Source organism: Erpetoichthys calabaricus, assembly GCF_900747795.2.
Source record: "Erpetoichthys calabaricus chromosome 1 unlocalized genomic scaffold, fErpCal1.3 SUPER_1_unloc_6, whole genome shotgun sequence".
In the NCBI taxonomy this organism is placed as follows: Eukaryota; Metazoa; Chordata; class Cladistia; order Polypteriformes; family Polypteridae; genus Erpetoichthys; species Erpetoichthys calabaricus.
In genome coordinates, this window is record NW_026261597.1 from 233198 (window position 1) to 256852 (window position 23655).

Here is a 23655-nt window from a genome sequence, read left to right on the forward strand (position 1 = left end):
GTGGAAAGAAGAGAGAGAAATGAGGACATGTGGAATGACAGACAGACAGACCGACCATCGAGGATCTCAATAAGTGACATGATGACTACAAGCAGAGCTGGATGCTCAGGTGGGTCACTGAACAGCAGTGAACTCCACAATTTGAACTCCACACCAATGCTGCCCTCCAAGGCGCTATATACCTGAAGCATCTTCTGTCTGTCAGCTTACCCTGACTGACGAGAGGACGTCAGCCATCACACTGGATAGGAGTGTCACATAGTAGGACTGACATTGTCCTCCACTTGAGTATTCAGATGCTCTTCTCTGAGTTGGTGACAGCCGAGTGACAAACTCAGATTTCTGTCCATCTTTCAGGACTCAGGGTGAGGACACAACTGAAATGATTGACAGGAGGCCATTTACAAATGCCAGCCTCTCCAGATGTTCAGTGACAGCAGCTGTAAATCAGTCAGCCTTTATTTTATAGAGAGCTTGTCACAAACTAACAACACAAACAAATAAACACAATAAGCCCAAAGATAAATAAGTGACAAGGGAGAGGTGACAGGAGAGGTGATGGGACACAGGAGGACATGACAGTACAGTCCAGGAGGGACACACAGAGGGTCACCGGCTGCTCACAGTGACACTCCACTCTGTTCAGTCGTCTTCTCTAAGGCCTATCAGCCACCTGAGCTCAATGGACAAACTCCACTCAGCCGGCTGGTGACACGGGTTCAAGGTGACGGGCTTGTTGTATCATAGCGAGGGTCTCTCTCAGTGTCACTGCACACAACAGCTGTCATGGACACGGTGGACTGAAGAGCTTTGGTGGTCAGTAGAGAGTTTGGACCCTGGACAGGCCTCCACTCTTCATGGACACTTAAATAATAAGACATAGAAAAATCAAAATCAAATAACGAATAAAAATGTGTTTGAGTGTCACTGTGACAAAGTGGACAAGTAGACGCAGTTTACAAATTAGAATTTGGGAGGAAATATTGATGAAGACATTCCTGATAAAAAAATATGAAGATAGACAAAGCCATCCCCTTTATTTTATATAGCGCCTTTCAATTCAAAGTCACTTTACATGTCCAGCTCTCTCCTTGTATTCATACACTGAGCACAGACAGGTGACATGACTCACTCAGGGTCACACAGCTTGTGACAGGCAGGAACTGAACCCGCATCACTGGGATGTCAAGTGTGGCACCTCAGCCACTGGGCACAGAACTGGGAATCAGGATTGGCCAGAATGACAGAGGAGGCGGGACATGAGCTGTCAGTCAGCCTGAGAAGGTGTGAAGAGAAGGCGGCCATCTCAGTGAATTTGATTTATCAGGCCTTTGATCAAATGGGACGCTTTGGTGTCTTTAGATGACCTAAAAATGTCAACTGACTGAGTGTTTGATTATTGTGTTGTTAAACATTTGGTCAAAGTGTGAAGGCTAAGGAGGGCTGAAGTGACACACAGACACTCAAACGTGTGACATGAACAGGACAAATCTGAACACACGATTGAGCTCTTGGCTCTTGGTGCTGATTCTTTTTACATTTTTATGGTGATAAGACTTTAGGGTGTTGGCTGACTTCACATTTATTAGTCAAGTACTCAAAAATGTGGTGACAATCAACTTTTAAAGTAAAATGTGTACAAATAAGAGTGACATACAAGTGACAAGGGCCACAAATCAAATGTCATTGGACAAACTCTGAAGTGCTGCAAATCTACAAACACTGAGCTGAGTTTCTGTGCTCAACTGACGACTGAAATCTTCTTAACGGCCCACGAGAAGATGAGCCAAAGACGAGGTCAGCGAACAAGTCAGCACTACATTTCAGGCTTCATCAGGCTGACAACTGCAGGACTAGGGGATCTGGGGGGTGTTGGACTTTCACTGCTTCAAAACGAGATGAGCTGCTCAGTGGTCTTGTACCCCATGTTGGTCACAGTGTGTTATTGTAATGATATTCATTTATTTTTTTATTATGTTAATATTGCATATTTGATCCTGGTTTTCTTTTTATTGTGTGTTTTTTTGTGTTATTTCTGTTATGACTTCTTCAGAATTCTTTATGTTTTGAGGTATTTGATTATATTTTCTGTTTTCCTGTGACGCCATCTTCACGTCTTGTGTGTCACTATTTTGTGTGTCTGTTGTAACGGAGTTCCTACAAAGTGACACTCAGCATCACACTAAGAGCTTGATCAAGGAGTATAAAGTTCAGTCCATTGGACTTCTGTGTTATCTGAGTTTGTGGATGTGACATAAAGAATAAGCACACGTGTGTGTAAAAGTCAGACATCACAACTGGTGCTTTGTGTTTGGACTGCGAGTTTGGATTTCACTTTCAGTTTTGACTCTCGGCTTTTTGATCTTCCAGTTCTGATCTCCTCTTCTGGCTCTCGATTCCCATCTTTCTCTCAGTCACATTTCTTTCTGCCATTTGATTGTAGTTCTGATTTAAACTCAGATCATTTAAAAAGACTGAATCAGTGAGAGAAGACGGGTTTACAAAGATATGAAGGACCTTCAGGGAGAGGTTAAAGATTTAAAGACCCCGATGACACAAGTCACAACTACTTTGTGACAAACTCTAACTGATCTTTCTACTTCAAGTGCTCACATAAATCAAGGTGCTGGTGGTCAGCCAGTAGATGGTGGGAGTCTCGTAAAAGACCAGCCAGTCCTCATGTGATTTGCTTTACTGGAGACTCTAAAGATGGAGGAGATGTTTGAATTAACAAAGGACGTGTTTGATTGTCAGCCAAATCCTGATTCTAAAAGTCAGCTCATGTTGGTCATTTGATGTCACTGCTTGATGAGAAGCCACCTGACTGGACATTCACAATGACAAGACAAGTCAGCAGTGCTGTCCATCTATTGAGGATTTGGTTTGTGAATTTAGAAACATTTTAAGTATGGCTGTCAGATTAGAGGTGGCAGTCAGTTGATTACTAGAATTCAGACAAGACATTCAGTCAGTTAGTAAATATAAAGTGACACGTGACATGTGAGCCCATGAAGTGGTCAGACTGATGACCTTTTCATGTCACTGCTGAGCACACAAAGCTGGCACACCACATGGTGTCAGGGCAGCCAGTCCTGATGGTGTCGACTCTCAGGTGTGACTCCATCACAAATCTGCTGCTAATGTCCTGCTGTCGTATGGACAGGCCAGTCAGCTACGTGACGATCATCGGGGGGTTTACTTCTGAACTGCTTTACACCCTAAAGACCTTAAGTAGTCAGTGAAGAGGGTGGGATTTGACCCTGCGGCCTGGAGATGTGGGGTAGCAGTGCTGACCTCTGTGCTGCCCCCCGTGAAGGGATCACTTTGACTAAAATGAGTTCCAGAGGTGAACTCCATATTTCTACAGTAGGAGTGCGGACAGCCGGAGTTCAGAGGTTAGGATTGTTAATGAAAACTGCAACTAAAGTGGCGAAAAAGTGTTATGTTAAACAAAATAAAAGTGAAAATAAAAGAGTGAAAAGTAAAACTAAAATGAAATTAAACTTGCAAATAGAAAATGAACTGAAATGAAATAAAAATCTGCTCTTTTCATTTTTTTGAATAACCAGACCAGAGTTCAACAATCAATTATTTGACAGATTTTGTTGTTTTCCATTCCTGTAGCTCACTCTCTCCGTTGTTTTCTGTGTGTTTTACAAATCTGTTTCTTTACTTGTGCTAATTGTATATTTATGATCATCAATCCTCACCTGAGAGTCTGTCCCTGCGCTATACACACACACACTGTATGCTATTGTATTGTACTCCGCTCAGCTCTGGGAGACACTCCAAGGCTGGACCTTCACCTCCACTCACCGGCGGGCGGGCGGCCGAGCACTTGGACTGACGGACTTTAGCAGCACAGAAGGGTCTCTGAAGTGTTTGAGGGTCAGTGCTGTCTCTTCATGGCGCCTCTTCATGATCAGCACGGACTCCTTCATCACCGACTGCTCACCATAAAGATTCTGCCACAGGCTGTTTATTCTCCACTAACTCTACGCTCTTTATAATCAGCATTTCAAGATATCACTTTACACTTTCATGACATACTGGGCACAGGATATAAATTACTTTAAAAAAAGTATTAATATGACCGCAGCACATGTGAAATAACTGAGCACTCACGTATGATTACTTTACATTCTACAGCACACGTGATGTCAGCGACAGACGACGACACTTCTGTGGAGGGCACTGGCACAATGGCAGCCGCCTCAGACTGGCACTTCAATTATTAGATGAGCCATAGTGTGTTTTATGTCAAGTTGTATTTTCAGAAAAATTGTTAACAAAGTACAGTAATTATGGAACTTGTGTTTCCATTAAAAAAGATTACATTTTGAATCTTTTTTTCTATACAAAGACGCACCAGTGTTTGGGTGTGAGAGGCTGCAGCCCCACTTGTACTTAAAATGTTTTATCAACCATAAATAACGAGAACACCTTGAGTTAGTAGCGAGTTCTTTCTTTTATTTATTTTTGAAAGTATTTACTAAGTTGTCATAATTAGTCAGAATGATGTAAGTGGGGCGTCACTGTGATTTGATTTGGCTTTACACGCCTGGGGGACACCACATTCCTGACTACACCCACGGTGCACGTGAAGGACGCAGCTGCTGCCATTGGACGTCAATATGAGGCTGCTGGTGATTTGTGATTGACAAGTGATGAGGTGAAATAAAACAAACTCAGCAATCGGGGAGAGACGACCAGCCGGAGGAAGTTGGTTTGTTGCCCCTTTTGTTCTTAGAGGAGTTCATTAGATAGATAGATAGATAGATAGATAGATAGATAGATAGATAGATAGATAGATAGATAGATAGATAGATAGATAGATAGATAGATAGATAGATAGATAGATAGATAGATAGATAGATAGATAGATAGATACTTTATTAATCCCAAGGGGAAATTCACATTCTCCAGCAACAGCATACTGATACAATAAATAATATTAAATTAAAGAATGATAATAATACAGGTGAAAAACAGACAATAACTTTGTATAATGTTAAATGTTAACGTTTACCCCCTCTGGTGGAATTAAAGAGTTGCATAGTGTGAGGGAGTAACGATCTCCTCAATGTGTCAGTGGAGCAGGACAGTGACAGCAGTATGTCGCTGAAGCTGCTCTTCTGTCTGGAGATGATCCTGTTCAGTGGATGCAGTGGATTCTCCATAATTGATAGGAGCCTGCTGAGCGCCCGTCGCTCTGCCACAGATGTCAAACTGTCCCGCTCCATGCCAACAATAGAGCTTGCCTTCCTCACCAGTTTGTCCAGGCGTGAGGCGTCCTTCTTCTTAATGCTGCCACCCCAGCACACCACCGCGTAGAAGAGGGCACTCGCCACAACCGTCTGATAGAACATCTGCAGAATCTTATTGCAGATGTTGAAGGACGCCAGCCTTCTAAGGAAGTATAACCGGCTCTGTCCTTCCTTACACAGAGCATCAGTATTGGTAGTCCAGTCTAATTTATCATCCAGCTGCACTCCCAGATATTTATAGGTCTGCACCATCTGCACACAGTCACCTCTGATGATCACGGGGTCCATGAGGGGTCTGGGCCTCCTAAAATCCACCACCAGCTCCTTGGTTTTGCTGGTGTTCAGGTGTAGGTGGTTTGAGTCGCACCATTTAACAAAGTCCTTGATTAGGTCCCTATACTCCTCCTCCAGCCCATTCCTGATACAGCCCACGATAGCAGTGTCATCAGCGAACTTTTGCACATGGCAGGACTCCGAGTTGTATTGGAAGTCCGATGTATATAGGCTGAACAGGACCGGAGAAAGTACAGTCCCCTGTGGCGCTCCTGTGTTGCTGACCACAATGTCAGACCTGCAATTCCCAAGACGCACATACTGAGGTCTGTCTGTAAGATAGTCCACGATCCATGCCACCAGGTATGAATCAACTCCCATCTCTGTCAGCTTGTCCCTAACGAGCAGAGGTTGGATGGTGTTGAAAGTGCTAGAGAAGTCAAGAAACATAATTCTTACAGCACCACTGCCTCTGTCCAAGTGAGAGAGGGATCGGTGTAGCATGTAGATGATTGCATCCTCCGCTCCCACCTTCTCCTGATATGCAAACTGCAGAGGGTCGAGAGCGTGTTGAACCTGTGGCCTCAGTTGGTGAAGCAGCAGCCTCTCCATGGTCTTCATCACATGTGATGTCAGAGCAACAGGCCGAAAGTCATTCAGCTCACTAGGACGTGATACCTTTGGGAGTGGGGTGATGCAAGATGTTTTCCAAAGCCTCGGGACTCTCCCCTGTTCCAGGCTCAGGTTGAAGATGCGCTGTGGAGGACCCCCCAGCTCTGATGCACAGACCTTCAGCAGTCGTGGCGATACTCCATCCCAGTCTGTAGTTCCAGTCTCTCAGAGCCTTCTCTGTCTCAGGGGATCACCTCCTGAATGAGCGTGTGGTTGTAGGTAGCTCCCTCACTCTTGGTTTGTAGTGAGGCTGAAGCAGAATCAGGTTATGATCTGCTTTCCCAAGCGCAGGCAGCGGGGTGGTGCTGTATGCGTCTTTAATGTTTGCATACAGTAAATCAATAGTCTTATTTCTCCGGGTGTTACAGTCCACATACTGGGAGAATGCAGGTAATGTTTTGTCCAGCGTCACATGGTTAAAGTCTCCAGCGATTAGCACAAGCGCATCAGTGTGCTGCGTTTGTAACTTAGCAACAGCAGAATGGATGATGTTACTTGCTGTCTCCACGTCTGAGGAGGGATGTATACAATAACAACAATGACGTGTCCAAACTCTCTGGGCAAGTAGTAGGGATGTAAACTTACGGCCAACAGTTTGATGTCCCTGCAGCAAGTGGAGATTTTGACTTTAACATGTCCAGAGTTACACCACCGTGTATTAACATAGAGAGCGAGTCCTCCTCCTTTGTGCTTCCCACAGGTACTTGCATCTCTGTCCGCTCTAACTGTGCTAAACCCGGGTAGCTCCACATTAGCATCTGGGATGGTGTTAGTTAGCCACGTTTCGCAAAAGCACAACAAACTTCATTCTCTGTAGGTTCTGACAGTTTTCAGCAGCGCAGCCAGTTCGTCGATCTTATTTGAGATTGAGTTCACATTTCCCAGAATAACAGAAGGCACCGAGGGCTTAAAATGCCACTTTCTCGCAAGCCGCTTCATTTTTAGCTTAGTGCCGGCTCTGCTGCCACGATACCGCCTTCTTACCTCATCGTGTAAATAGGGAACCACACCGGCACTGGCATTTGTTCTCAGTGCTCTAAGTTGAGTACTTGAATAGACAAGTCTCGGCGTGTAAAAATCCATGCCCATGTTGTAAAAGTAAGTGTGTCCAGGGAACGAATCCACATAAAATAAAGTGATAGGAGTGATCAATAAAAAGAGAAAAATAAAAGTAGAAAAAAAATAAATAAATAAAAGTAGAAAAATAAAGCCGTACACGGAGCTGCTGAAAAGGCTTCCACTCTCATAGTTAATCATCATTAGTGCTAACCGTGTTATTCTTATTAATGGGGGACTCCCAGAATGCATAACAAGATGGCCGCATATTAATTTAGTGTTGCAGACAGCTGGTTCATTTACAAACCCCGTGAAAGCAGACTGGGGTTTGGGGGTTCAGTTCAGGAGGGGAACTGATTTGGGAGAAGTGGCTCAGGTTAGACGGCTGTGGTTTGTCTCGCCATTGGGAGCCACTTTAGCCAGCTGATGGCTGCTGGGCTCTTAGAGCTTTATTTATTTGTTTGTTTGTTTGTTTGTTTGTTTGTTTATGTATGTATGTAATGTTTTTTTTCCAAGTTATCGAATTGAATGAGTGCAACAGGTGAAAATTCATTGTTTGCTTTGGTGTTTTGCTATTGGTTATTATTTTTTATTATTATTTTTTTTATTCCTGTGATGAACATTTTCTTTATTTTTGAATGCAATGCGTCTGTTGCTCCATTTTTCCTAATTAGTAATTGTGCCATCTCTGACCAGTGTCTGACCCCGTCACCTGCCTGATGACGTCTACTGGGGGGCTAAGGAGTGTTTTTCTAGGTTATCTCCTGCCACGGCACACTCCGCAGTTAATTTTTTGATGAAGACCCCACATAGGCTGTGTCCCCGTCACTTGTCACTGTTCTGTGGACACTGAGGTGTGTTTGATCATTCACATTCTCCATGATGAAGGAGAGTCTCATTATTACCTGTGAGCTTCTTTAGACAAAAGTGAACATTCTACAGATTTGTAACTTACTTATTGTGATTAAAGTTATTAATTCCTGCAGCTATTAATAAAAATTGTTTTAAAAATAACACACTACAAAAATTACAAAACAGGCTTTCAATGCGCAGACATATCTAACAATAACATGAAAATTACTTTTCTAGAACTTTCTAATCAGCTGTACTTTTCTCACTTCTCAACAAAGAGGGTCTAATAGTGAATTTCTATATAAATTATTATTTGATTTCTGTTGTTATTTAGCTGCTGTTGTGGCTTTTAGGTGGCACTGTGACACACATCAGTGTATGTTCTGACATGGACCCTCGTCTGTTTGTAGGCTTGACACCCCCTGATGGACACACTAATGTCACCCTCAGTGTCCACAGACAGTCAAACTAAACTCATGAAGGTTTTATTACTCACATGACACGTCTGCAGCAGATGAGCCCCGGCGCTAGTCTCATGATGCACTCTGAGGTGAGAGGTGTCTTTGACAGGTTGAGCTCCTCAAGTTCTCCACAGCAGTTGATGACAGAGCCCAGCACAGCACAGTCCAGAGGAGATAAAGACATCTGAATAAAGCTCATCTTTAAATCCTTTCCAATGGCATCTCTGATTAATTTTTTATTCTGAGTCTCATAGAGCCACTGACACACTCGCAGAGCTTCACTTTTATCTCCTCCCTGTAGTGCCTCTTCAGCTTTCTTCTTCACCCACTCCAGTATCTGTTTTGCTGTCTTCCTCTCAAACTCTCCCATGACTCCCCCCAGTGTTTTAAACACAGAATATCTTGCCAGTCCTGCCAGGAATCGAGTGAGAATCTCAAACCGGCCATCTTTACATGAGCCCAGCTTCTCAAGCAGCTCTTCGATGCCCTCTGATGGATCGAGGTAGAAGGAGCAGGCGGCCATGAACTCCTGCAGGGTGAGATGGTAGAATGTGTACGTTGTGTGTTCCAGAGTGCTTTCTCTCTGAAGGATTTCTTTGAGGAACCCTGAGAGGAATGGAGAGGACAGGACTGGCCGGAGACCAAAGGTGGATATCTCAAACTTGTCATAAAACACAAGAGTCTTGTTAGCCACCCCATAATAAGCCATCTTTCCCAGTTTGACCAGAACCTCTCGCTGGTCCTTGTCTTCTCGCTTGTGATTGGTGAGGATGTTGTGAAGGAACATCACAAAGAGCTCAGTGACAGTTTTGGGCTCAGCTCCTCGGTCTTCTTCAGGTGTCATGAAGTGGCTCTTCAGCACAGAGCAGATAATCCAGCAGTACGAGGGGTTGAAGCACATGGTGTATAGGACGGCATTCTCCTCCACATACTGAAAAGCCTCAACGCCCTGCTCAGCGTCACCAAAGAACTTCTTAAAGTACATCAGTCTTTGTTCAGGGAAGAACCCCAGGATCTCTGCAAATCGATCAACTCTCTCCATGTGCAGGGTCTCCAGGGCTGTTGGTCTGGTGGTTATCAGGACTGTACAGCCCTTCAGTAATGTCTTTTTGACCAGGCTGGTGACCAAGGTGTGGACAGGAAAGTAATCATCTGAATTTGAGCAGAGCTTCTCCTGTGTAAAGTCCAGTTTGTGTTTGTACTCATCCAGTCCATCAAATATAAAGAGGAGAGATTCAGGTTTCTGAAGGATTTCTCTCAACTTTGGGTCATTGAGATATTTATAGTGCCTTACAATCAGCCTGGTCAGAGGCATCTGTGGCTCTGTCTCCGTGTCTAGTAGGTTGAGCTCCCTGAATTTAAACAGGAACATAAATGCAAACCTCTGGTACTGAGTGCCTCTGGCCCAGTCAAACATGATCTTCTGGACCATGGTGGTCTTCCCAATCCCAGCCACCCCACTGACCACTACAATGTTAGAGTCTGTCTCACTTCCAGGACTCCTCCTAAAAAGCTGCTCTGTCCAGATTCTCTCACATTTCTCTTTTGTCCGCTCCTCTATTAGCTCTGCATGAGTTCTCCCCATCTTCTCAAGTTCATGATGCCTCTCACTGTACGTCCTTCTGTACTGACCAATGACCAACAGCTCTGTGTATCGAGTCTCAAAACCCACAGCTCTGGTGCGTGGATCTCCAGGAGAAGCCTGCTCCTCCAGAGTTCTTGTAGATTCAGACACACCACCTCTGTGTGTCTCATGAAGACCTGAAGTGATAAAGAACACTTGTGAAAAAAGAAAAACAAAGAATGTACTTTTTGGAGTCTGACTTTGATGTTTGGGAGATGCCAGGTGATCCAGCACCTTGTAGTCAGGGTCACTGAACTTCAGGAGGTGGCAGCTAACCTGTGGTGCAGTAGGAGATTACAGATCTTGACCAGGTGTCTTTCAGGGGGATAGCGTGAACCTGAGAGGAGACTTCAAGCAGACAGGTAGAAACAGGTGTGTCATTGTTGGACATGCAGTACACACAAGGCTACAGGTGCACACTGGCCAAGGGCTCCCACCCAGAGGTGAGAGTTACCAACCATTGTCAGGTCTTTGTGGAGCTTGATGGTGACTCTGACAATTCTGTGGTGGATGAGACACAGATTTAGGTTTGTGTTCTTGTGTGGTCAGACTCTTGTAGAGTGTGCTGTCTACCTGATGGACAGTTGGGACACCTCCTTGGAAGGATGAACAGTCTGCTGGCAAGAGTGTGTGTGTGTGTGTGGGGGGGGGGGGGGGGGTTAGTTTTCATTGGCCATAATGGAACAGAAAATGAATGTCTGAGCAGAGAGACACTTTGACAATCCAGAAGTTAAATGCCAAACTGAGGAGTGTAACTGACATGGTGGTCTTTTCTGAAGTTCTGACTTTTCAGTCCATATAAGAATAAGGGGATTAGAAAGTTTAAACGCATGTCTCATCTTGGGGTAGGATAGCAGGGCACAGGTTTATGATGCATTGGGATGACTTGATAAAATGTATTTAATCAGGAGGGACACCAATGTGGAGGGTTGTGGGGGTGTTAGGTGGGACATATAAGTAGATAACTCAAAGATCAGGGTGGGGGGAGAGGGTAGCAGGGAGGTTAGAACAGGCCTGGTTTCACATAAATGGATACCCACAACAATGTAAAAACAAATACAGAAACAATTCAGAAGTTTCTACTCTAAAAGTCAAAGATAATTGAGCAATACATTTAAATCACTGGCCTTAGATGCAATGAAAAAAATAATAAACTGTATGAGTAGTTCTGTGTAACTGAACAAACAGTGGGCTGAGAAAGTATTCTGACTCCACCCCTTTCTGCAAATTTTACTATGTTACAGATTTAATTTTAAATAGATACATTTGACATTTTTGCCTGTCCATCAACAGTGAATAACTCATAATGACAAAGTGAAAAAACGTTTTCAGAAAAGTGTAATCTCTGATTAATACACATGTTTAGCCACTTAACTAAATACTTTGTATACGCCCCTTTGGCAGCATTTCCAGCTTCAAATCTTCTTGCTGAGTCTCTATAAGCTTTGCACACCTGGATTTGTTGAGTTTATCCCATTATTCCTGGTAGATCCTATGAAGATCCATTAGATTAGATGGTAACTGTCTGTAAACTGCAATCTTCAGGACTCTCCACAAATGTTCTATGGGGTGTAAGACTGAGGTTTGGTTGGCCCACTCAAGGGCACTCAAAAACTTGTCTAGAAGCCACTCTAGTGTTGTGGACGTTATGCATTGAACATTCACCCCAGTCTCAGGTGGAGTGATCTCTGCAGCAGGTTTTCTTCATTGACCTCTCTGGATTTGGCTGCATCTCCTCAATTCTGGCCAGTCTCCCTGTCCCTGTACCCCCATAGCAAGATACTGTCACCACCAACCTTCACCATAGGATTGTATTACACAGCTAATGAGCAGTGCCTGGTCTTTGCCAAACAAAGTGCTTGGAGTTCTGCTCAAAAAGTTCAGTTTTTCTCTCCCCAGACCAGAGATTCTTTTCCCTCATGCTCTCAGAGTTCCTTATATGCCTTTTGCTTAACAGGAGCTTCCATCTAGCAAACCTTCAAAAGATGCCTGATTGATGGAGTGCTGCTGAGATGGATATCCTTCTAGCAGGTTCTTACATCTCAGGAGAGGACTTCTGAAGTTCTAAGAGTGATTGTTGGATTGTTGGTCACCTCCTGCCCACCTTCTCATTGTGGATGGATAGAAAAGTCTCCATGAAGAATCTTGGGGCCTCATGTATAAATGGTGCGTATGCACAAAAATGCTGCATACTCCCGTTTCCATGCTCAAATTGCGATGTATAAAACCTAAACTTGGTTAAAGCGACACACATATTCACGCTAGGTCAAACCCTGGTGTATGCAAGTTCTCTGCTCGGTTTTGCAAACTGGTGGCACCCAGCGTCAAAGTACTACTGTTCCAGTGTGGTGTCCCTTTCTTTTTTAGATCCACATCCATGATGTGGCTTTATCAAATACACTGAAATTAACTGCATATTGTTTATTAGTTTAAGGCATCTGATTGTAATTAACCTGTGTCACAATAACGACCATGAGACATTGCGAAGGTTTGGGGCAGCCACCCATTTAATAGTTCCCGGCTGCAAAACTGCTTCAAAAGTAACGACATGTTTATTCAACAGAGTCCACAACAGAACTGACTTTCTTCAGGCAATATGGTGGCTTTAAAGGCCAGCAAAGGAAGTGATGTCATCAGCCCCGGAACCGGAAGGGACGTCATTGGCTGCCCCAGAGCCGGGCGGGATTTCCCTATACTGGTCTGCAAAAGATTGAGAGGGAAAGTTAGTGCACTTCGCCACCCCCTGGTCTGGCATGGAATTACATGTATTCAAGCCCTTTGGTTGTCTCCAAAACACACGTGCGTGACACCTGTAACAATATAATTGTCCATGTAATGGCCAAACTATTCCAAATACCATAGCCGCTTTAGTGTTGTTACTCTCACTGCACCACTTGGAGTATTAATATCACTGTATCTGAGTGTGGAATCACAGCTCTACAGCAACTGATTGGAAAGAGAATTATCAGTATACAGCATCAAGCACACGCTGCCTCAGCCATGTGCACAGTCTATTTGAATTGCTCTCATACGGTAAACGCTTCAAAGCCTTTCCTGTATAGACATCACAGTTCAGAAACAGTTTCATCCCAAGAACTATAAACGCACTCAATCAGTCCATCAAGTACTCCTTGTAGATCTGTTTGTACTTATAAGAACAATTACCTCACTGTAAACTTGCGATACAATTACAATATTGCACAACCTGAGGCACTTCATACAGCGCGTATTTACATATGATGATGATATCATTTTTAAGATGAAATGCAGCAAAATATGTTTATTACATTATGCAGATAAAATGTTAACTTCATTTAAATAATCTATACTGTTAATAATTAAACATGTGAGGACACTGTGTCACAGCGCTAGCGAGGAGCTGGCGCTCCGTTCACGGATTGTTCCTGCCTCGCACTGTATTCTTGCTGGGATTGGCATGACCCTGGAAGGATAGATGGATAAAATAATTAAACATGTACTACAAAGATATTTCAATGTTCCTTAAAAGTTTTGAAGAATCGGCGTTCTAAGCTTACAGCTGGCTTAACGTCTATTACAGAGCTGATTGTGTGGTGATTGGTTACTTGGAGAAAGAAAAGGAAGGACAGGAATTGGGGGTTTGTACTTTAGAAAGAGACAGTACTGCTGCAATAAAGTATTTCATTGAAGGTCGCGCACGGCACAGCAAGCATCTTGCATGAAGCAGGAACAATCTCTGGACAGGGCGCCAACTCGTCACTATCACTGCACTACCGTGTTCCCTTGTTTAATAAATGCTTAACTCCTATCATGATACATCCATCCATCCATCCATTTTCCAACCCGCTGAATCTGAACACAGGGTCACGGGGGTCTGCTGGAGCCAATCCCTCAGTATTTTAATTATTCAGAGAGCTGTAATATCACGAATGTAATGGATTCTGTGTTCTGTCGGATGAAGAGAAAGCCTGTTTAAGAAGCATATAGTAATTCACACACATAGAGCACACAGAAGAACACATACAAAATAAAGCATTTAACGTGCTACTTTAATTACGATGGGATTTGAGAAACTAGTAAATTAAACGATTTTAAGATGAAGTTTATGATGTTCTACTTTAATGACAAAATAAACTACGTGATTAAAGTGGAATTTTCGAGATTAAAGTTGACATTTTGTGCTTTTTTACCCACTGTGTCCCTATTTTTTTTTTCTCTGTACCCTAATAAGCTTTCATATGACACTTAGATAGTGGGTTATGACTCGCCTTTGATATCTGACAACTTCTTTTTTATTTCGGGCACTGTGCGACTTTCTGAACTTGAGTTTTCAAGTTTCTCCAGCATTCTATGTCACTCGATCAACTTCCTTTTGTTTATTATATCACTGTTTAAACCAACAAATAGTACTTTTTTTTTTTTTTTGCCTCCACTTGGTATTCGCTGAAATTCTTCTATTTCCCTCCCATGCTTTTGCCATTGGCTATTCATAGAATGCTGAGCTTATGGGCTATTTATATTGATTTACATATTCAAAGAGGCACAATTCTGGGAGGAGTTGGGGCAGGACAGCAGGCGCATGCACGTGCGTTACTTTTCAGACTGGCCGGGATTTATGGAGTGGAGTTATAGAAGTTGGCGTTCACACAGATTTAACCATCTGGATTTGTTTGTGTGTACGCTCATTTCAACTTTTGTCCTTACGCCATGTTTTAGTGTGAATTCTACGCACAGCATTATACATGAGGCCCCAGGTGTTTTTAGACTTCTTCCATTACACAATAAGTGTGGTCACTGTGCTCCTCCTCCAGCTTTACAGATGGTTTAATCCCTTTGCTTCATTCCATGTTTCACCACAACTTGATTGTACAGAGAGTTCCTTGTACTTCATGGCTTGTTTTTTGTCCTGATATGCAGTGTGATTTGTTGAATCTTCTATACACAGGGACACGTGTGACTTTCTGAAGGATGTCCAATCAATTCAGCGGGCCACAGGTGGAGTCTAATCAAGTTCTTGAAACACCTCAAGGAGAATGAAAGCAAACAAGAGGTACTTGAGCACAACTTGGAGTGTCACAGCAAAGGGCCTAAAGACTTCTAGGAATGAAAGGTTTCAGTTTTTGATTTTTAATATTTTTTGCAAACCTTTTAAAAATCATGAGGTCACTTTCTCGTTAAGGGTTATTGAATGTACAATGAAGTTCAGAAATGGCCAGTTTCTCCATTTCAAATTAAATCTACAACAAAATAAAATGCACAGAAAGTTAAGGGGTTTGAATATGCCTGGAATCCACTGCATTTATAATATTACCAGTAACATTACATTTATATATATCTTTTGTATTTATAGTTTGTACTGTGCTGCCTTGTGCTGTCTTACGCTGTCTTACCTACTTTCTGTGTAAGAAGTGAAATGTTTGTAATGTTGGTCTGTTGTCTTGCGTGCACTTGTCTTTTATGCACCTGTCTTTTATGCCTGCACATTGAGCCTGGAGAAACGCAATTTCGTTCAGCTATGCAGCCGTTGTTGTACTGTTGTATGGTATGAATGACAATAAAGTTCACTTACTTACTTACTTACTTACTTACTTACTTACTTACTTACTTACTTACTTACTTACTTACTAACGTGCAGTGAATACACTTGACTCAGAGGCTAATGCACTTGTTGCTTCCTGAGCAGCTCTTCTTTTCTCCATCCTAGCGGCCCACTTCATCTTTTCTTTCGTCGCCATCTTTTCACGTGAAAACTGATTAAGTCAGTGTTTGTGTTGCAATTACTTAGTACATTTTCCTTAATTTTTCACTTAAGCTGGCACTTCAGTCTGCCTCAAGAATGATTTAAGATATGAAGAAGTAGGGGAAGTAATGACGAAGGTGGTAGGAAATGAGAACGGCGACCATACACATGCACCGCATGGTCGCCCTGCTGGCTGCTGCCAAGAGTTGATTCTAAAATCCTGGACAGACAAACGAACAGCCACGGTAGCGTATTATAGAAGAAGATAGCAGTAGATAGATAGATAGATAGATAGATAGATAGATAGATAGATAGATAGATAGATAGATAGATAGATAGATAGATAGATAGATAGATAGATAGATAGATAGATAGATAGATAGATAGATAGATAGATAGATAGATAGATAGATAGATAGATAGATAGACAGCAGTGGCGGACCGTGCATTTCACACCTAGGCCTTCAGTAGTGCTCCGTCTGAATCAACCCGCCCCTCAAAAACTAATTTATGGTTATAAAAACCATCTTAATATGCAGAAATACAGTATAAAGAGCCATTGTATCACAGATAGATAACTCCTGTAGCCACAATAAATGCCTTTATTGAATAGACAAACCAGGGGTGAACAAGTTCCTTTCTACTGCAGCTACAGCCGCGACACACATAAAAAACATCAATAATAACTCATAAACTTGCAATATTATTTAGGAAAATCACAACATTTTACTCACCAAAAATTCGGATTATTTATAATCAAAATCCATCCTCCTCTCTTTCCTCAAAAACAGTTCAATTACTCTGTCGTACAGATTATCCGTGAGTTTCAGTTCCATCACGAAGTCCCTTTCTATCGCCATCGAAGCTAATGCTGAAAGTCGAACCTGCCCTGTCATATTTCTGGCATAAGTTTTAATTCGCTTTAGGGCTGAAAATGTCCGCTCGACAGAAGCAGTGGACACGGGAATGGTCACCGCCAAACATACCAATGTGTACAGCTGCCCCATGATGCTCTCATTCAGATTTTTCTGATGAAGGAAGTCAAGGAGATCAGTGGGAGATTTTCCTGCAAAATCATCCATGGCATACATTACAGTCAGTTCTGTTTTTAGCCGAGACAGATCAAAAAGTGCTCCATGGCTCTGTGTTAAACTGGAGAAGGCTGCATGCGGGAAATTTTTCTTGTATTCCCGAAACATCTCGGGGTCGAGGAGCATGATAAACATCAGTTTTTCGTGGTCTTGAAATCTGGTCTGTGTCTGGCAAATCATATTGTCCAGAATCCTGCCATGGAGTTGGCAGTAGTGCGCGCGAGGATCTTGCGCTTGACCTCTTCGTACGCTTGGAGCGCCTGTTGTGCGTTCAGTGGCCTCATATAGTTCCTCGTATCGGCTTCTATCTCGCTCAACGGTGTCACAGAACTCCTTTACCCTAGCCAGACAAAACTGTACATCCAGTTTTATGTCCTGTAGTATTGAAGACAGCACGCCTGAATACTCAAAAATGCCATTGAATGTGTGAAGCAAAAAACAAAACTCAAAATCATCCAGATGTGCTTTAAATCCATCAGCACAGCGCACTGTTCCTTTAGAGCATCTCTCTTCTAAAAGATCGTATTGACCATTCTGGATGTGTACTGCCACCGTGTTGGTGCCACACGAGGGAGACGCCGCTGGCAGATTTCGTCCAGTAGTTGCGTGCGCTGAGGCAATCTAGACAAAAATGCAGCAAGGCCATTGAGGTGGCCGAAAAAGATCTTGCATTCTTTAAGCTTTGAGCCCCTTGAGTCAGTACTAAATTGAGCCGATGTGCATAGCAGTGTATGAATAAAGCCAAAGGTGCTCTCTCTTTAACTTTAGCCTGCACCCCATTTAATCCAGAAGACATGACCGCTGCACCGTCAAAACACTGTGCCACAACTTTACCCAGACATTCATTTTCCAACAAAAATCTAATGATAAGAACTGCAATGTCATCGGCTCACTTCCCACTGGTAACATCTTCAAATCTGACAAATCGCTCCTTGACACCTGTGCCCGTTACATAACGCAGGACCAGTGCTAGCTGCGCTGCGTTACTCACGTCTGTCATCTCATCCACCATAATAGAGACAAACGGTGCTTTTCTAACATCACTTCTTATCTCTTCTCCCATCACTTCAGCAATAGCAGTGATCAGGTCGTTTTGTATTTTACCCGACGTCCCACTAAACACTTTATTGGTGAACAGGTGGTAATGTAAATCCGTGTTGCTCTCAGCAATGAGAGAAAGAAGCTCCACATAGTTCCCTCTGTTATTGGATCCCGCACTTTAATCGTGTCCCCGAAATGAAAGTTCCTGTTTGCCCAAAAAAATAACAGTCTATCAGTCTTTTTAAGATTTCTCTGTTTTTCTTCACCTTTTCGTTGTGGAGCTCCGTTTCCCTGCGCACTTGCTCGTTCAGCTGTAGATCCACTCTGGTTTCCCCAAAAGTTTTGGAAAGCACCATTGCTTGTAAGTGTCCGGCAGTGCTTTAATGTCTCGTTGCTGCCTTGGTTAGGCAAGTTAAATTTACAAACCCAGTGTGGCTCCAAACACCATGTCGACCAGTGGCAAATAACAAGCACTCCCAGCAAAACAATTTGCAGTGTTCCTCGGACCCTGTGAGCCAGGGGTACCGCTCATAGTTGGCAACCTGAAAGTGGCGGACAAATCCTCTTCCTGGTTATGACAGGCTAGCTAGCTTCGGAGTTGCCCGACCTTTCTTAACAATGTCCAGCTTGAAAATGTCTTGAAAATGGCCTTGAAAGTAAATCTGCCACCAAATCTATTTCTTCTCCTCCTTCAGCCACGGCGTGACAAAATAGCTATTACACCATCCTATCCAATCAATGGGTCTGAATACGGTGCCGTACGCCTGCTAGAGGGCCCTAGTGAAACCAACTCAAAATCTGATTGGTTGAAGCAACAGTTTAATCGACATCTATTTTGTGTTAGAGGGCCTGCAGAATGGATTGTGAAGGCCTCCTGGCAGACTTCTTTGACTTTGACCCTGCTTGGCAACAAATGATGGCTGAAATATGATTGATTAAATGCTTTAATACGAAAATACATGTCTGGAAGCAGCACAACCATCGGAAAAGCTATGACAGACTATTTGGAATTATTTAATAAGTATTCATGGACAAAATATAATTAACATCAGCTTGTGATTCAGATATTTTTTTAGGCCAGCAGAGAAGGCCTTGAAGGCCCTGAAGATCCTGAAGGCCCGCCACTGATAGATAGATAGATAGATAGATAGATAGATAGATAGATAGATAGATAGATAGATAGATAGATAGATAGATAGATAGATAGATAGATAGATAGATAGATAGATAGATAGATAGATAGATAGATAGATAGATAGATAGATACTCCAGCAGCAGCATACTGATAAAGAACAATATTAAATAAAAGAGTGATAACAATGCAGGTATACAGACAGACAATAACTTTGTATAATTTTAACGTTTACCCCCCCAGGTGGAATTGAAGAGTCGCATAGTATGGGGGAGGAACGATCTCCTCAGTTTGTCAGTGGAGCAGGATGGTGACAGCAGTCTGTCGCTGAAGCTGCTCCTCTGTCTGGAGATGAAACTGTTTAGTGGATGCAGTGGATTCTCCATGATTGACAGGAGCCTGCTCTGCACCCGTCGCTCCACCACAGATGTCAAACTGTCCAGCTCTGTGCCTACAATAGAGCCTGCCATCCTCACCAGTTTGTCCAGGTGTGAGGCATCCCTCTTCTTTATGCTGCTTCCCCAGCACACCACTGTGTAGAAGAGGGCGCTTGCCACAACCGACTGATAGAACATCTGCAGCATCCTATTGCATACGTTGAAGGATGCCAGCCTTCTAAGGAAGTATAGTCGGCTCTGTCCTTTCTTACACAGAGCATCAGTATTGGCAGTCCAGTCCAATTTATCATCCAGCTGCACTCCCAGGTATTTATAGGTTTGTACCCTCTGCACACAGTCACCTCTGATGATCACGGGGTCCATGAGGGGCCTGGTCCTCCTAAAATCCACCACCATTTAACAAAGTCCTTGATTAGGTTCCTATACTCCTCCTCCTGCCCATTCCTGATACAGCCCACGATAGCAGTGTCGTCAGTGAACTTTTGTACGTGGCAGGACTCCGAGTTGTATTGGAAATCCGATGTATATAGGCTGAACAGGACCGGAGAAAGTACAGTCCCCTGCGGTGCTCCTGTGTTGCTGACCACAATGTCAAACCTGCAGTTCCCAAGATGCACATACTGAGGTCTGTCTGTAATATAGTCCACGATCCATGCCACCAGGTATGAATCTACTCCCATCTCTGTCAGCTTGTCCCTAAGGAACATAGGTTGGATGGTGTTGAAGGCGCTAGAGAAGTCTAGAAACATAATTCTTACTGCCTCTGTCCAAGTGGGAGAGGGATCGGTGTAGTATGTAGATGATGGCATCATCCGCTCCCACCTTCTCCTAGTATGCGAACTGCAGAGGGTCGAGGGCGTGGCAGACCTGTGGCCTTAGGTGGTGAAGCAGCAGCTGCTCCATGGTCTTCATCACATGTGACGTCAGAGCAACAGGTCGGAAAGTCGTTCAGCTCACTAGGACGTGATATCTTTGGGACTGGGGTGATGCAAGATGTTTTCCAAAGCCTCGGGACTCTCCCCTGTTCCAGGCTCAGGTTGAAGATGTGCTGTAGAGGACTCCCCAGCTTCAACACACAGGCCTGCAGCAGTCGTGGCGATACTCCATCTGGACCCGCTGCTTTGCTGGCACAAAGTCTCCTCAGCTCTCTGCTCACCTGCGCTGCTGTAATTGTGGTGGGGGGGGGGGGGGGGGATGCGGGATGGGGGGGATTGAGGGGGGACTCTCTCTTATGCTGGTATCAGCAGAAGGATGGTTGGAGGGTGGTCAAACCTGTTAAAAAAGTTGTTCATCTGGTTTTCTCTCTCCACATCTCTCTCAATGGTGGCACCCCGCTTCGAGGTGCAGCCAGTGATGATCTTCCTCCCATCCCACACTTCCTTCAAGCTGTTGTTCTGCAACTTCTGCTCCAGCTTTCTCCTGTACTGCTCCTTCGTTGCCTTGAGCTGGACTCGGAGTTCCTTCTGCACGCGCTTGAGCTCATGCTGATCACTGCCTTTAAAAGCCCTTTTCTTCTGGTTCAAAAGGCCTTTGATGTCACTTGTAATCCATGGCTTGTTGTTAGCATAGCAGCGTACTGTTCTTACTGGAACTACAATGTCCATACAGAAGCGTGTGGTTGTAGGTAGGACCCTCACTCTTGGTTTGTAGTGAGGCTGAAGCAGAACCAGGTTATGATCTGCTTTCCCAAGCACAGGCAGCGGGGTGGTGCTGTATGCATCCTTAACGTTTGCATACAGTAGGTCAATAGTCCTATTTCCCCGGGTGTTACAATCCACATACTGGGAGAAGGCAGGTAATGTTTTGTCCAGCGTCACATGGTTAAAGTCTCCAGCGATTAGCACAAGTGCCTCAGGGTGCTGCGTTTGCAGTTTAGCAACAGCTGAGTGGATGATGTCACTCGCTGTCTCCATGTCCGCCCGAGAAGGGATGTATACAATAACAACAATGACGTGTCCAAACTCTCTGGGCAAGTAATAGGGACGCAGACTTATGGCCAACAGTTCGATGTCCCTGCAGCAAGTGGAGATTTTAACATTTACATGTCCAGAGTTGCACCATCTTGTATTGACATAGAGTGTGAGTCCACCTCCTTTGTGCTTCCCACAGGTATTGCGTCTCTGTCCGCTCTAACTGTGCTAAACCCGGGTAGCTCCACGTTAGCATCTGGGATGTTAGTTGTTAGCCACGTTTCAGTAAAACACAACAAACTGCATTTTCTGTAGGTCCTGACATTTTTCACCAGTGCAGCCAGTTCGTCGATCTTATTTGGTAGTGAGTTCACATATCCCAGGATCACAGAAGGCACCAAAGGTTTGTATCACCACTTTCTCTCTAGACGCTTGGCTTTTATCTTAGCGCCGGCTCTGCTGCCACGATACCGCCTTCGTACCTCGTCAATTGGGATTAATAAAGTATCTATCTATCTATCTATCTATCTATCTATCTATCTATCTATCTATCTATCTATCTATCTATCTATCTATCTATCTATCTATCTATCTATCTATCTATCTATCTATCTATCTATCTATCTATCTATCTATCTATCAGCGCGGGCATTTGTTTTCAGCGCTTGAAGTTGACTACTTGAATAGATGAGTCTCTGCATGTAAAAATCAATACCCAAGTAGTAAAGAGTAGTAAAAAAGTGTAAAAAGTGTCCAGGGAACTAGTCCACATACAAGAAAGTGGTAGGAGTTGACAGTGAAATAGAGAAAAATACAGAAAAAAGGTAAAAAGATAAAGTTATACACGGAGCTGCTGGAAAGGCTGCCACTCGCGGCGGCACCTGCCGTTTTAACAGTAGTGAGAAGTTAAGCAAAATGACCCCTTTATTGGCTGACTAGAAAGATTACAATATGCAGGCTTACGAGGAAACTCAGACCCCTTCTTCATGAAAGATGTTGATTACAAAGGTGTGGGGGTCACCATGTATATAAAACACAATTTAAATGTAAGGCGTCTTCAATTAGATGGTGAGCTACTGCTTAGTGAGGATGTTTGGTACAACGAGACAGCATTAGGGATCAAGGCCTCATATTTGGAGTGTGTTACAGACCACCTAATGACATCAATAGTTTCAATTTACATTAGTTTATAATATTAAAAAACACCAGTTTAAAGGGGAATTTTACAGTCTTGGGAGAGATTAATTACCTGAACATTAACTGGGCTAACTCTACAAATAAAAGAGCACAAGAACAGGAGTTTATAGACGTAACAAGTGACTGTTTATAACTCTGTATCTTAAATCATCTGAGCCACATGCGGTTTCTTCTTTTACAAAAAACTCTAAGGTCCTCCATAAGCCTTCTGTACTCCGACTCATTTCAGTTAGTAATGCAGCCTGTGATGGAGGAGTCATCTGAGAATTTCTGTACCTGGTACACACAGTCCCTCAGCCTCACAAACTGCTGTCTATTGGTCAGGTAGTCTGTGATCCAGGAGATTGTGGGGGCATCAAGATGCAAGGTCTTGACCTTTTCCCCAATCAATTAGGCAAAATGGTGTTAAAGATAATGGATAAATCAAAGAATATTATGCTGACTGTGATGCCAGCTTTGTCCAAGTTGGAGTAGACTCTGTGGACCATGGAGATCAGAGCATCCTCAACACCTACATGTGTCTGATAGGCAAACTGCAGAAGATTGAGATGTTCTCAAACCAGAGGTTAGAGCAGTCTGAGGACTAGCCTCTCAGAAATCTTCATGATGTATGAGCAACTGAAGTCCTCAGGATCACTGGATCACAGCCGCACATGTGAAGAACAGGAGTGCCAGTGAAAAGTCAGCGTGGGTTTGGATGAGAAGATCATGTCTCACTAGTGAGGTGAGATTATAAGAGTAAGCAACAAAAGCAGACTAGATACATGTAAAAGAATAAAAAGCACAGTCTGTCTATGGGTACAGAATTGACTCAAACACAAGAAGCAAAGAGATGTGAAGAGAGGAACCATATCAGAACTTGATCACATTAACAGTGGTGTCCCTCAGGGGTCAGTGTTGGGGGTGATGCTCTTTTTAATATAAAAAAAATGATCAGACACTTCACTTTGACAAAGATAACA

General features: G+C 43.4%; 1 protein-coding gene across 10 annotated transcripts in view; it reads right to left on the minus strand.

Moving 5' to 3' along the window:
• Positions 1-23655, minus strand: part of LOC114644082 (NACHT, LRR and PYD domains-containing protein 3-like) — a 97502-nt gene that overhangs the window by 35793 nt on the left and 38054 nt on the right. For all 10 annotated transcript variants that reach the window (XM_051921930.1, XM_051921934.1, XM_051921936.1 and 7 more), the window contains one exon: positions 8617-10342. In XM_051921930.1, coding sequence (XP_051777890.1) covers positions 8617-10342 — 1726 coding nt within the window. The remainder of the gene's footprint in view (positions 1-8616; positions 10343-23655) is intronic.